Source organism: Naegleria fowleri (genome assembly GCF_008403515.1).
Source record: "Naegleria fowleri strain ATCC 30894 chromosome Unknown tig54, whole genome shotgun sequence".
NCBI classification, from domain to species: domain Eukaryota; phylum Heterolobosea; class Eutetramitea; order Acrasida; family Naegleriidae; genus Naegleria; species Naegleria fowleri.
In genome coordinates, this window is record NW_025407986.1 from 8,666 (window position 1) to 22,222 (window position 13,557).

Sequence of the window (13,557 nt, forward strand, 5' to 3'; positions counted from 1 at the left end):
TTTAACGTTATCATATTCAAGGCCTTGAAAGAATTGTCAGTGTCTTGTTCAAAAATACTTTTCATTGTAAAGTATTTTCTTTCGGTTGACCGCTTTTTGAAAAAAATTTGTCGAAAAAAAAATACGTCAAAAGGTACCTATTTTTCGCTCAATTTTATATTTTATTGTGCTTACTGACATTCTTGAACACTGAATGATAATTATTCTAAATCATCTTTGAATATCTAACATTATTTTATCAGAAACACAATGGTCAGCCACAACAACGCAGTGCCACAATCAAAGTGGAAGAAACAATGGACTAACAGAACCAAGTTGTTCTTCGATCAGCCAGCCAAGGCCAAGAAGAGACAAGAATTGAGAATCAAGAAGGCTAAGAATGTTTTCCCACGCCCAACTGAATTGTTACGTCCTGTTGTTAGACTTTCCGGAAGAAGATATAACAGAAGAGTTGTTTTGGGAAGAGGTTTCTCCGTCGAGGAATTGAAGCAAGCTGGTATTCCTCTCCAATTCGCCAAGACCGTTGGTATTGCTATTGATACCAGAAGAAGAGATTTGAGTGAAGAGAGACTCCAAGCTAACGTTCAAAGACTTCAAGAATACAAGCAAAGAATTGTTTTGTTCCCAAGACAAAAGGGTACTCTCAAGAAGGGACCAATTGCTGACAGTGAAACCACTAAGGTTGAATCCCAAGTCAAGGGTACTGTTTTGCCAATCAAGAAGGAAGTCGCTGCAGTTGAAACCAGAGAAATTACAAAGCAAGAAAAGGAGTCTAGCGCTGTTAGAGCTATTGTCAAGGCTAGAAAGTCAATTAAGCAATACAGCTATCTCCAAAAGAAGAAGAACAAGGTTACCACTCAAGCTCCACAAGGCACTGTTACCACTGATGAACAATAAGCATTTAATATTAATAACACCAAAATAATTTTAAATTCAATTCTTTAATTTTTTTTTGATTTCCTCCTCCAGATCAAATTTGTCTCGTTTCTTTGTTGAGTTTGCTCGTAACGGAGGAAGCGTGCTCCAGTGGCGATCAAAGATCTTTTTGCATTCAGATTCAATATAGGACTTCAATTCTTCCTCTTCTGAGGGAGTCCAGACCTTACCACCATTATTGTTGTGATATAGGGTTTGATTGTTGTTCACAATACTGTTACAGGGAGATGGCAACTGCTGGCATGTGGACAGAAATGTACTTGTTTGTTGTTGCAGTTGATAAAAGAAGGTCTCTGGTATCGTTGCATCCAAGGGACCTGAAGATACAGACATCTGAAATTGGGGTGTGTTTGGTGGCATTAGAAATACACCTGAATCTAAGGAATTGAGTGATTGATCAACCTCAGAAGGAAACGTGCAAGGTTTCAACAATGATGGCCACTCACCCGATGACAACATCACATTTGATGGATACATAGCCATCAATGATTGAGGTGTTTGTGGCTCTTGTGGAGACAACAGCAACCGCTGACAGGAGTCTGTCGAGTAGGTTGACGCACTCTGCTCATCACTACAACCTTCCCCAAACAGAAGATCCAACCCATCCAAATCCTCTTGATCGTCATGGTTGTTGCTTAGATTGACAAAATAATTGAGGTTGATGAATGAGTGAGTTGGATCCAAAGTGTTATTATTGGTTGTTTGCATTCTTTTATAATTTAATAAGGCAGGAATAAAAGATTCATATAAGGGAAATTCCTCTTATGTCCAATCTTAACACACTACAAAAAATTCACGAAAATCGGTAAATGGTGTGAACATTATTCATGTCGGGGCTCAATACACAAAATCCTTGTTCGTGAAACTGTTGTAGAGTTAAATCCAACACATCTTCTTCTACCATTTTTGGAGTCTGTCCAAGAATGAATTGTTTAAATTCATGGAGTGGAATAGATCCACTTTGTGTCTTTCTGATCAAATGATTTCTCAAGTAGGACACATAGTCAAAATTTGGAGGTGTGATGTTGTTGTTGTTGTTGTTCTTATTCGATGAGTCTTTTTTCTTTTTCTTGGATGGAAGTTCAGAAAGAGTCATCATTTGTTGACGTTTCATTCCACAATTTAAATAGTCCAAACTACTGTCAAATATGTTAAAAATCATTTCGACATCTTGTTCAAGGATTTCATCGCGTAAATGAAGTTTTGCAAGAGCTGCAGATAAACGAATAAGGGATTCTAGAGTTCTAGGAGTAATAGGTGCATAGGTCTTTCGTTGGCTATTTACATTCATGAACTGATTTCGTAGCTGTACATATTTTTGTGAAATCATTTCTCTGGATTTGTCATTGAGAATGGGAAAATGTTTGGTCTTGGCATATTGAATATACTTTTTAAGGATATTGAGGGGAACAAAAAGGGATGAATCAAAATTCTCTGATTTTTGATAATATTCTCAGCATCAGAGTAGCTAATTTCATCAGCGTAATCCTTCTTAAGAGAGAAGAGAGTACTATTCAATTCGTCTTTAAGAAGTTCTTGCTTCAATGAATCATGAAAATATTTGTGAGAGGAAAGAACATGGGTGGCAATTTCTCTGTCGAGAAGGGAGTCATTGTCATCGGTGAGTACAAATACAAGATCAAAACGGGAGAGGAGAGAATCTGGAAGTTGAATATTTCTCTGAATGGATATACTTCTGTCATATTTTCCATAGATTGGATTGCAGGCTGCCAGTACAGAGCATCTAGCATTTAGAGATACTGCAATTCCAGCCTTAAATACTGAAAATGTCTGTTGTTCCATGACTTCATGCATGTGAACTCTCTCAACATCAGTCATTTTGTCCAGTTCGTCAATGCAAACGATTCCTCCATCTGCCAATACCATTGCTCCTGCTTGGAGAGTTCTTTCGTTCGTTGATGAGTCAGAAACAACTGCCGCTGTTAAACCTACTCCACTTGACGATCTTGCATTTGCTGAAATTGCTAAGGGTGATGTGTTTAACACAAATCGTAAAAATTGAGATTTTGCTGTGGAGGGATCACCAATTAATAAAATATTGATGTTGCCTCGTATTTTTGTAAATGTGTCTTCAAATTTCTTTTCAACTCCGCCAAGCATTAAAAGAAGCAGAGCTTTTTTGACAATGTCATGCCCGTATATTGAAGGAGCTACAGAGTTGGATAAAATGTCGAAAATATTCGGACATTGGGAGAGTTGATGAATTAATACTCCATCTTTGACAGATATGTCGTTTAGGGGTGAAATGTATCCTTTGATTTTGTCAATGTTATTTACAATTAAAGCAAGTTTGGCAACTGATTGTTTCCTATTTGATTGGCCTGGTATCGATAGAACTCTGTAAATCCCATACACTTTGACTCTATCACCAGGCTTAATTGTATCACATAAATCACATTCAAGGATGCATTCCACAGATCTAGGAAGTTGTCCAACAGGAGATTTTTCTGGTAAATCCTGTAAGACAATCTTCTGAGTATCCACAAAATCTGAAAGTCCAAATTCAAAGTCCAAAATATTTCCTTCTGAATCCTCCACTGGTATTGGGTTGATAAAGAAATTCTCTGACGAATTATTATTTAAATATTCCACTTTCAAAAACTTTTTTGTAGCTTCGCAATAATGAATTGAGCTTAACAGCCTCTGGCAAATCGATGAGCCTGTACATGTCAATATTGTGTCAATATTTTTGAACGATAAACACCTTAAAAACACTTACAACTAGTAATGATTCCTTCTACACAGACAATTTTTCCTATATGACAGGACTGTAAAAACCTAGGAGAGATGTGATGCATTGCATTTCCTGTAAGGCCTATGAAATTCCTAGAGGATGTATTCATATCAAAATATTTACTATCCATTCTTTGTATTTCCTCGTTCAATGCCAGTTCAAAAGTCGGTATGCAGCTCGAAGGCTCCATCTGTAATTTAAAACAAAGTGCTGGGTCAAAATCCCGAATATGATTCAAATCCACAACTAGCCTAAAATAATCATTGGTCGTATGTGGTTGCTGTAATGATAGCGATGTTTTGGAAAGTAATCCTTTTATCCGAGAATGATAGATATTCTCTCCCTATTTTTGTTTCATCAAATAATTGAAGAAATTTTCGAGAATGATAACCATTTGAAAATAATTGAATATATTATATCCGGAGCATGTATTCATGCTACTCATCATAGACTCTCCTACTACTCACATTCTCTTGAAACGATGAAAGAAATTGTCGAAACCTTTGATGTCGGAGCAAAGTCTCCCCATCATTCATTTTTTTTAATGTCCTTTCTTGCTGTTGTGAGGGTGGAAGGATCCTTGCTTTGAGAGCAATCAAACACAACAGAGTCTCCAACTAAAAGTCTCCATTCCCTTGAAATCTTCATGGACAATAATCTCTTCAATCATGGATTTTATCAATGAATTACTCTTAAGCTTCTTCTTTTACCGTTCAAGAAAAAAAATGAAAAGAAAAATGCCTCAACCGAAAATGAAAGCAGTTCGTGGTGGTGGTGGTGGAGGCTTTGCATCTTCTTCTTCTTCCAACAACAACAACAACAATCGTCCCAAGAAGGTCAAGAAGGCTCAATCCCATCAGGCAGAAATTCTTCAAAGCTCGGACAGGATCATGCAAAGTATTTTATCGTGTTTTGAATTATCGGAGGTGTTGAATGAGATGGCTTTTGTTTCTTCCAAGTTTTATAAAGTGAGCAGAAGTGAGCAATTTTGGACGAATTATAATGTATGGGCTTCCGTTAGGGATCCTCCTCCAATGTTTTATGCTAATTTATTTATGAAGTGTTTTGGTGCTCGCTGGACCAGTTTGACCTTGTCGAGTGAAGCGTTCGACTCATTCAAACGAAGAAATAATCAAGTGAACATTCCAAACTTTAACAATTTGAAGATCTTAGAATTTGAATGGAGTTTTGATCAGATTTCTAAAGAAAAAGAGAATGATATTGTGTTGAGCAATTTGGTAGACTTGTTGTGCAATACTCCATCTTTAACACAATTTAACCTAAAGCTAGCTGGTGAAACCATTCCAAATTTTTCAAGCAATGCTCTTGACAGTGTGAAGAAAGCAGTACAAGGCGCTTTTAAATTCAAAAACGTCACAATTGTCTTGGGTGGAGTTCTTGAGGAAGGAAGTAACAATATTGTGAGTGAGTTCATGTCACAACTATTGATGCGATCATGTTCTACTTTGGAAAGCTTAATTATTCGTTCTATTGATGGAATAGATGCACAAAAGTATCTCAAATCGATCAAATATCCAGCACTGAAAAATATTGAAATCAAACTTGTTGAAAGAGGTTGTTCAACTGATGAAATGTCACAAGCCATTGAAGAAATGATTGTGAATAATGCGGACCATCTCGAGAGTATTCAAATAGAAAATGATGAAAGTGTGAATATTGCATCTTTGGTGAACACTCTCTTGACCCTCTCTTCTCAATCCAAGCTCATAAAACTTAAAAAGCTAATCCTTGGTGGATATGAATCTACGGATACCTTTAATACTACAGATGTACAAACTTTGAGTGGTGCCCTGTCAAACTTGGAAACACTTGTTATGAAAGATGTACCATATGGCGCATGGTTAAGAAATTTCTTGCAATCTGTTGTAAAACATTCCAAAAAGTTAAAAGTTATCAAGCTGAAAGGAATAGAACCTTCCGAACCCAATGGATACGTTGACGATTGTTTGAATGACATAATTTTACCTACTTCCATAACAAAGTTTTCTTTAAAACGAACACCAGTAACAGACAAATTGCTCAGACAGTTGCTCTCTGGAGGTCAATATACCAATTTAAAAGATCTTTCCTACGGTACAGAGGGAGTTGACTTTTTCTACATTAATGACAGTGGATTGTCTGAAGATACCCTTAATCACATCCTTCCACTCTGTACACGATTAGAAAGCCTCTGGATTTGTGATTCCAAGGTCAAGCATTTACTTCCTATTGTCGCCAAGCATACACCTAATTTATTGTCACTTTCATATCAATGCCTAGAATATAGAGGCAGAGAGTTAGTGGAGAATTATGAATCGCCATCTCCAAACATTTCTCCGTTGTTATCGAACCTCATGACGTTAGAATTATTGATTACGTGTAGCAATGATGAGCTGGCAAGAATTTTATCTTATACTCCCAACATTTGCTATTTACAATTACTCTCCAGTAACTTATCTGGCCAGGTGATTGAGGTGTTGTCAGAGTCGAAATGTGCCTCAAAAATTATGGGCATTTCATTAATTGATCCATATTATGAGGAAAAGAGGCCATGTATCTGTGACGCTGAGAAAAGCGAGTTAAAGAATCAAAAATTCAAACTTGCCAACATGTTCAAAAGGTTAGAAACTTTAGAATACTCAATTGGACATCATTTAGCATCTCTCAACTTGATGATCGCCATTGTTTGTTACTCTCCAAATTTAGAGGAGGTGATATTGAATGGAAGAAACATTTTAGAAGGCGTTGACATGGACAACTTGTGCATGGAAGAGCTCGTTGACTTAATTAAGCCACACTTAAAAAGAAGAAGAAGAACCAGGAGGTTGACGAATTTAGCTTAATTGTTGATATTACAATTCCTAAAATAGCAGATCAACTAAAAGCGAGACAGTTCTCGAAAGATAGAATTGGAGATCTGATAGAAACATCAGTTGCATTAGTGAGCGGTGAAATTAATGAACGTGTCGAGTATCAAGGTATTAGCTTGATTCATCATTTACTTTTGAATGCTCTGAATGGTGATGATAATGACGCAGAAGAACAAATGAAAAGCAAACAAACTACAGAGGACGAAGATTGGGAAGATGAAGAATAAATTATTTATAATTTAATTGAGACTGATTTGCCTTGAAGAGTAATTTCCTTTTTCAATTCATTTTGAGAAAGTCCACAATTTCGAACACAAAGAGTAGACAGAGACGAGGATATTTTCCCAACAAGTTTGTCTTCCTGGCTAGCAACGAACAAATATTTCATACCCTTAATAGTTATCTTGGTGTAGTCGAGATCAAGAATTGAGATTGATCCATTCTTGGAAATATTTTTCACAACCTCATCTGAAATATCTGTTCCTGTGAGCCTGAGATGACTTAATGATTCGTGTTGTGAAATATTTTCAAAAACATCTGGCGTTAATCCGTTATTTTTGCTTAAATCAAGATGCTTGAGACGAGGAAGGTTGCTCAATAATGACTTCGCCAACTCTGGTGTGATGTTACAATCTTCAAGTACAAGTGAGGTGATAGTTTTTACATTAGAGATCTCTGTAGGAATCTGACATCCGCTCAAATTTAGATGTACAAATGGCCTATATTTTTCCGAGTCCACTTGAATGATTGATAATACTTGAGATTCGTTTAGTTGGTGATTAACCAATTCCAGAGAATGTAATTTTCGTAACTTGCTGAAGATGTTGAACTCTGTTGAAGGAATACCAGTTCGAAAAAATTTTGTTAATTTTAACTCTCTCAATGTGTCGTTATATTTCTCTCCATTCTCGGTTTTGTTAAGTAAGTAACTTAGGCCGTCAAAATCAACTCTAGTGACTTTCACATTTAGGCTTTGTAAGTTTGGGTTTCTGGCCATTAGGTATTTTAAACATCGATTATTGAACGAGGTATTTCCACTAAAATCAAAAGAGATTATATTAGTAAATGTAGATAACACTGTTCTTATTTGTTTCGTGTTGAGAGGAGTTTCTTGATCGTATTCATAGCTTGATTGAATACCACAATCAAGATTTTTCCACAACAAGAAGGGTGCTGAAGACGTTTCAACATTAGATCCGGCATGATCCTCTGTGCAGTCCATATCTGATGCGGATGATGATTGATTCAGTTGTTTTTTACGCTTTCCGAATAATAATTTTGTTATTTCCTAATGTTTTTAATGCTCGGATCAACATTTGTTCTAAAGGAAAACTTACCTTCCATGTCTGAATGAGAACTATGTTTTCCTTGATAAAACCAGGAATTAGTTGATTATCTTTCTTACTTTCCGAAACTAGTTGTTGGTAATCATATGTAAGTTGTCTATTTTGATGATGAAAAAAACGCTTCAAATAAGAAGCAAGAGGAAATGTAATAAAACTGAAAATATGTTTCACTATTTCATCTGGAAGTATATGCTGTAATTGCACCATATTTGTGGAAAAGTCATTCACAAAGTAAATCTTTGAAAGGTTTGCCAAGTTTGCAGGATTTGCACTGGTCTTCGCATCTTTCATCAATACTGATTCCATCACAAAATATTTCTCATGATTAAATATTCTCTTCTTTTTTGACAAATATTGATCGTATTGATTTGGTGATGAAGTATACCTAGGAAGGCTTGAATCCGATTGTATTAGCGAAGATGTTGAATTCATAGCCAGTGATAAAGCATTTGATGATGATCCAGGAACATCTCTTAACATGGACAATGATGATAAATTTCCAGCATTTTGTTGTTGAACTCCACCCGATGATGCCACCATATGTGCAACTGATTTTGGATTTGGCTGACCACCACCAGAAGAGGAAGTGGTTGCCGACGCTGATGATGCAGTGGCCACGTTTGAGGGAGGAGGAAGCATTTTTTGGCGCTGGAATTTATTGAATTTTTTGAATGGTAATTTCATCCTCCTCTGTGGGCGGAAGAATTCAAAGCATTGATAAGAATAGTGTCTGTCTCAAAAGAACCCTTTATTTCACCTGATGGATTCACACTAGCTCTTCACAACAAGACAGTTTGAGCGCTTGAGGTCCGTCGAGAGATCCTCTTTCATCTCAAAAGTGCACTCTCCTTCCTCAAGAAAAAATGTCTTCATCTTCCCCAACGCTTTCATGTTTGCCTGCCATTGCTGTTTCAAAGGAAGAAGGCTTGATTGCGTTCAGTGTTGGACCTAATATTCATATCTTTGATAAGAGGTAAGAGGAGATGAATATTTACGTTATCGGAACCTTTTGTTGTTAAACATGTAATTGTTAATGATGAATGTTAATGAATGAAATATTGACTCAAAAAAGCCTGCAAAAGGAATTGTTGAATCATAAATTGGAAAAGACAAATGTCAAGTCAATGCTGTTTGAAGGAAAATACTTTGTTGTGGCATCAAGTGAAGATAAATCCGTTCTTGTGTTCTTGTTGAATGATACCAATACACAATTGAAGTGTGTTGGAAAAATTGAATTAGTGAAAAAACCTAGTTGTTTGGCTGTTCATCCAGTTACTAAAGAATTGTGGATTGGAGACAAATTCGGAGATGTTTATGCCATTAATTTATTGACCGAATTTGATTCCAACAATGCTTCTCCGAAACTCATCAAAAAACCTGCTCCTAAAATGGGTCATCTTGCAATGTTGACAGGATTAATTCTTAATGAGAAATATGTTGTCACTAGTGACAGAGATGAAAAAATCAGAATTACTAATTATCCTGAGTATTTCTTGGTTCATAACTTTTGTTTGGGACATACTGAAATGGTCTCATGCATTTCTCAAGCAGATGATGGCTGTAAGTGGAAAATTCGATTCTATCTAAACATTAATCATGACATTTTTCAAAAAAGTGTTGGTCAGTGCAAGTACTGACAATACTCTCAAAGTTTGGAAATATTTACTTGACTCTGATGATGCTCTCAAGTTCAGTTTCGATTGTAGCGAAAATAATTATCCAAACGTTTTGCAATGTATGACGATTGGTGGTTTAAAGTTTGTTTTTGTCCTGTATGAACAAGCCGACTACATTCAAGTATTGCAACTCAACACAGAAACATACGAATTAGCTCCAAAATGTACCATTCCAATGGGTTGTGAAATTTTGAATTTCCTTGTTTATCAGGTTGATAACAAGACACAAATCACTTTATTCACAGCTTCCTCTCCAAATGTGCATGTTGCCGATCTTAGTGTAAAGGAATCTGGTGACTTGAGTATTAACACTGTTCCATCCCATGCCATAACTATTGAATCATTCAAAAAAGAAGATTTTGTTTCAGATAGCATCTATTCAAGCTTGATCAGAAAGATGGATTCAAAGAAGAATGAAAACGAAGGAGAAGACAAGCAACCAAAGAAAAAGAAGAAGGATAAAAAGTAATGAAATACTGATCCATCTCACCTCTTCTTTGATCTCTTATGGTCTTGATAAATTTCAGTCTCGTCATCTGAACAGTCAATAATATTTTCATCGTCATCTAGCAAAATGAGCTCATCATCAAATTCTTCCGTTTTGACATTGCTTGTTTGCCGAGTTTGATTTGGTGACCCTCTAGTAGAGTTGGCATTATTGGTTGCTTGCCTATTGTTCTTGATAGTGTTAATGTTTGACTCAATTTGTTTCTTCAACTCCAATTTTCCACTCAGTTTTGAAGCTAAATTGCTTTTAAAGATCTTCTTTGCTTCTATTAATTCATCAACACCACCTCCTAGAACTGTAATGCTCTGAGGAATGAGCAACAAAATACCTCTCCGCACCAACACATTAGAGATCTTCACTTTTGTTCCTAATTCTGTTTTTAAAGAAATTGAGTCTAACGGCTTGTACTCAATCGCTTGAATGTTATTTACATGGCCATCACTGAGAGCGAATTTGAGTAATCTTCTACTATAGTTTGAATTGGTGTAATCTTTCTTTGGTTTAGCTCCTTGTATTTCAGTTTGTAAAGCATCAGAAAAAAGTAAATCACCCTCTTCCATTTCTTCATTCGAGGTATCAACCAATTCCTTGTCCATATCAATTTGATCCGTCATTGGGATACCAATATCCCAAATATCATTAATTTGTAAAACAAAAGGCCCTTTTAATATCTTTCCGTGTTCTTGTTCTAGATTGGAAAATAGAGAATAATTCGGAGAAGGTTTTTGAGCAATCTTGTCATAATCGGAAACAAGAAATTGTTTAAAAACAGAATCTTTCATTCCTGCCAAATTATTTCTCAAATAGGGTTCTTCACTTTCAACAAATTGGATACATTGTTCCAACCAATCATCCAATATGTAAATCTTCTCGGAGAGAAGATACGATTTAATTTGTGATTGCATTTTTTTTTTTTTTTTATCACTGTCCATGCGTTTATTTGTTCGAAAATTCAAACGTTATTCATGGCTGTGTGTGCAATTAGTACAGTTAAAGGTGGTTCATGTCATCAAAGTTAGTGTAATTATTGTTGTAAATTTCAATTATTGTTTGTCATCAAGGTTAGTGTAAATTTCAAATATTGTTGTAAATTTCAATTATTATTCATGGTCGTGGGTATTTCATGTATAGTTTAAACTTGTTCAAATCAATGAAATTAGGATTAAAATCGTATTGTTGTTCAAATTCATTCCAGGTGAGTTTCAATTCTTCCATGAAAAAATGATTTCGTTTCATCCACATTTTAGTAATAGATCGATAAGCTTCCTTAGTAAATACTTTGTCCCATTTCTTACCCAATCCAACTTTAGCACCTGTTAGGCTATGGATATCTTGTTTAGTCTTGATGAGGTACAATAGTCGTTTGGAGAACTTCTTGTTATTCTTTGCATATATTGAGATATTATATAAATTCCTAAACATTTCTTTTCTTATATCACTATAGTATTTACATTCAAAAATAATGTGTTGCATTGTCTCTCTACTACAGCAAGGACATAGCAAGTTCGTCTTGGATATCTTGTTTAAATTTTCCAAAGTCTTCATCACGTTCACTCTAATTTTAAATATTAGATTTAAGGTTCTGAAACCGATTCCTATTGAGGGGTAAATGTTGGTGAACTTTCTGTTCTTGGGAGGAAGGTTCTTTGGCGTATATGTTCTTTTGTGGAGGCGTTGAAATATAAGTTTGTACATTGTTTGTCTAGTGTTTTGAGTGTATAATACATTGTTGATAATAATATACCAATTATTGGATGGAATATTAGTAAGAATATTGTTACAATCAGCACCTTTCTTAGCAGCCCTATCTGCTAATTCATTTATGCGGCTATAGATATCTTGTTTACCTGTATGACTATTAACATGCATAATTTTGATCTGATCCTTCATTTTTAAATAATTACGAATTTCTTCAACATAAGGATCTCTAGATTTTCTGAATTGGAAAAGTTGGTCATAAATACTTTTCGCATCTATGACTATTGTTCTAGGAGTGTTGTTATCTAGCAATCTAACAACTGTGTGGAGCGCTTGAACTTCACTGTTGTAGGAAGTTCCTTGTCCTAAGGTGTGACTTGAGATGGAAACATTCTGATCAGTTACGATACCGTATCCAGCAATATTATTGTTACACGATCCGTCAGTACCAATTAGTGTAGCTTTGTTCAAGAGGTTTGACATGGATGTGTTGTTACCAACATATTTGTAGTATTTGCTTTCGTCTTTGATTTTTCCAAAATCCATGCTATTGAGAATGTTGTGAATTTGGGTGACATGATTGGAATGTTTGATGTCATTATGTAATTTCACTTGTAAATTTTTAGGGTCAGGAACCCACATACTTAATCTGTTCCAATCTTTATAGAGCAGGAATTGTCTTAAACCTTTAGGGAATTTTCCATAAGGGATGAGAGTTTTTTCATGCCATTGGTCACTCGAATGCCACAATCTAATATTGGAAGATTTGTTCATGAAAATTATTCTCTTGAGATATTGAGGAATCCATGGGTCTGGTTTATACCAAGTAGGGATTGGATCATTGAGGATGTCAAAACCATGCTCCTGTTTGATTCGTTCACAAAGGAATCTTGTAGAAGATCCAAGACAAATATCATATTGTTCAAGGAACTTTCTGACTTAACACATTAGGTCCGAGTAACTCATTTCTTGAACAGAAATTAATCCAAGTCCACCTTTGTCTTGATGAGTATAAAACCACTCGAGAGCTAATTTTCTCTTGGTTCTTAATCTTTCACATATAAAGTTGCGAAAGAATTTATCAATTTGTTTCTCTAGATGGTCATTAGCAAGAGGAATTAGGTGGTACAGTGCATACGGAACAATGTCTGTGTTGATAATTTTGACAATGTTCTGTATTGGAAAATTCCAGCCAATAGAGTTTGTTCTTCTTTTAACTTCTTCAATAATTGAAGTAGTGTATTTCTTTTGTTCCTCAGTATTATTGGTAATATTATTACCAAGTATAATAATAGAATCATTACTTTTGATCGTACTTCCAGATAATGTCTTGATACTACATTCCTTATCAGAGAAGAGGTTAGTTTTGGAATGATCTAATTCCATGTGATAGCCATGAAGATAGGTTTCAATGTCATGCAAAGAATTTTCAATTTCAGGTAGTTCGTTGGAAAATGAGTTCAAATCATCAATCCATGCGCCTGTACTAATGTTCCAATAATTTGCAACACTAGCACCATTATATGTTATTTCTAAAAATTGTAAGAGAGGCTCAAGCGCAATTTTGAATGCAAGGGGAGAGAAGGTGTCGCCTTGTTTCAATCCATCTTTCACATTGAAACATTCAGATTTACCATTAGGTAAAACAAACTTTGTCGTAGATTCACCTAATATTTCCAGAATTCCATCAGCAGTAATTTCATCAATCCCTAAGAATAGCAGTCCATCACGAAGCATAATTCTCGGTAATGAGTCATAAGCTTTTTTG

General features: G+C 35.5%; 9 protein-coding genes across 9 annotated transcripts in view; 3 read left to right on the top strand and 6 right to left on the bottom strand.

Moving 5' to 3' along the window:
- Positions 1 to 249: 249 nt before the first annotated feature.
- FDP41_006945 (uncharacterized protein) lies at positions 250 to 897 on the top strand (the record flags this gene model as incomplete). The annotated part of the gene is made up of 1 exon (XM_044710635.1): positions 250 to 897. The coding sequence occupies one exon, from the start codon at positions 250 to 252 to the stop codon at positions 895 to 897; it is 648 nt and encodes a 215-aa protein (XP_044558727.1).
- A 36-nt stretch (positions 898 to 933) lies between these two features.
- Positions 934 to 1,644, bottom strand: FDP41_006946 (uncharacterized protein; the record flags this gene model as incomplete). Its single annotated transcript, XM_044710636.1, has 1 exon — positions 934 to 1,644. The coding sequence occupies one exon, from the start codon at positions 1,642 to 1,644 to the stop codon at positions 934 to 936; it is 711 nt and encodes a 236-aa protein (XP_044558728.1).
- An 85-nt stretch (positions 1,645 to 1,729) lies between these two features.
- Positions 1,730 to 4,227, bottom strand: FDP41_006947 (uncharacterized protein; the record flags this gene model as incomplete). Its single annotated transcript, XM_044710637.1, has 4 exons — positions 1,730 to 2,270; positions 2,348 to 3,617; positions 3,677 to 4,034; positions 4,159 to 4,227. The coding sequence occupies 4 exons, from the start codon at positions 4,225 to 4,227 to the stop codon at positions 1,730 to 1,732; spliced, it is 2,238 nt and encodes a 745-aa protein (XP_044558729.1).
- Positions 4,228 to 4,428: 201 nt separating this feature from the next.
- On the top strand, positions 4,429 to 6,534 carry FDP41_006948 (uncharacterized protein; the record flags this gene model as incomplete). The annotated part of the gene is made up of 1 exon (XM_044710638.1): positions 4,429 to 6,534. The coding sequence occupies one exon, from the start codon at positions 4,429 to 4,431 to the stop codon at positions 6,532 to 6,534; it is 2,106 nt and encodes a 701-aa protein (XP_044558730.1).
- Positions 6,535 to 6,793: 259 nt separating this feature from the next.
- On the bottom strand, positions 6,794 to 8,546 carry FDP41_006949 (uncharacterized protein; the record flags this gene model as incomplete). Its single annotated transcript, XM_044710639.1, has 2 exons — positions 6,794 to 7,849; positions 7,899 to 8,546. The coding sequence occupies 2 exons, from the start codon at positions 8,544 to 8,546 to the stop codon at positions 6,794 to 6,796; spliced, it is 1,704 nt and encodes a 567-aa protein (XP_044558731.1).
- A 224-nt stretch (positions 8,547 to 8,770) lies between these two features.
- FDP41_006950 (uncharacterized protein) lies at positions 8,771 to 10,052 on the top strand (the record flags this gene model as incomplete). The annotated part of the gene is made up of 3 exons (XM_044710641.1): positions 8,771 to 8,880; positions 8,980 to 9,467; positions 9,523 to 10,052. 3 exons carry the CDS (start codon positions 8,771 to 8,773, stop codon positions 10,050 to 10,052), a joined length of 1,128 nt encoding a protein of 375 aa, XP_044558732.1.
- Positions 10,053 to 10,069: 17 nt separating this feature from the next.
- On the bottom strand, positions 10,070 to 10,996 carry FDP41_006951 (uncharacterized protein; the record flags this gene model as incomplete). The annotated part of the gene is made up of 1 exon (XM_044710642.1): positions 10,070 to 10,996. One exon carries the CDS (start codon positions 10,994 to 10,996, stop codon positions 10,070 to 10,072), a length of 927 nt encoding a protein of 308 aa, XP_044558733.1.
- A 199-nt stretch (positions 10,997 to 11,195) lies between these two features.
- Positions 11,196 to 12,563, bottom strand: FDP41_006952 (uncharacterized protein; the record flags this gene model as incomplete). Its single annotated transcript, XM_044710643.1, has 1 exon — positions 11,196 to 12,563. The coding sequence occupies one exon, from the start codon at positions 12,561 to 12,563 to the stop codon at positions 11,196 to 11,198; it is 1,368 nt and encodes a 455-aa protein (XP_044558734.1).
- Positions 12,564 to 12,728: 165 nt separating this feature from the next.
- Positions 12,729 to 13,557, bottom strand: part of FDP41_006953 (uncharacterized protein) — a gene marked incomplete at both ends in the record, with an annotated part of 4,224 nt that continues 3,395 nt past the window's right edge. Inside the window, one exon of the mRNA XM_044710644.1 lies at positions 12,729 to 13,549. Coding sequence (XP_044558735.1) covers positions 12,729 to 13,549 — 821 coding nt within the window. The remainder of the gene's footprint in view (positions 13,550 to 13,557) is intronic.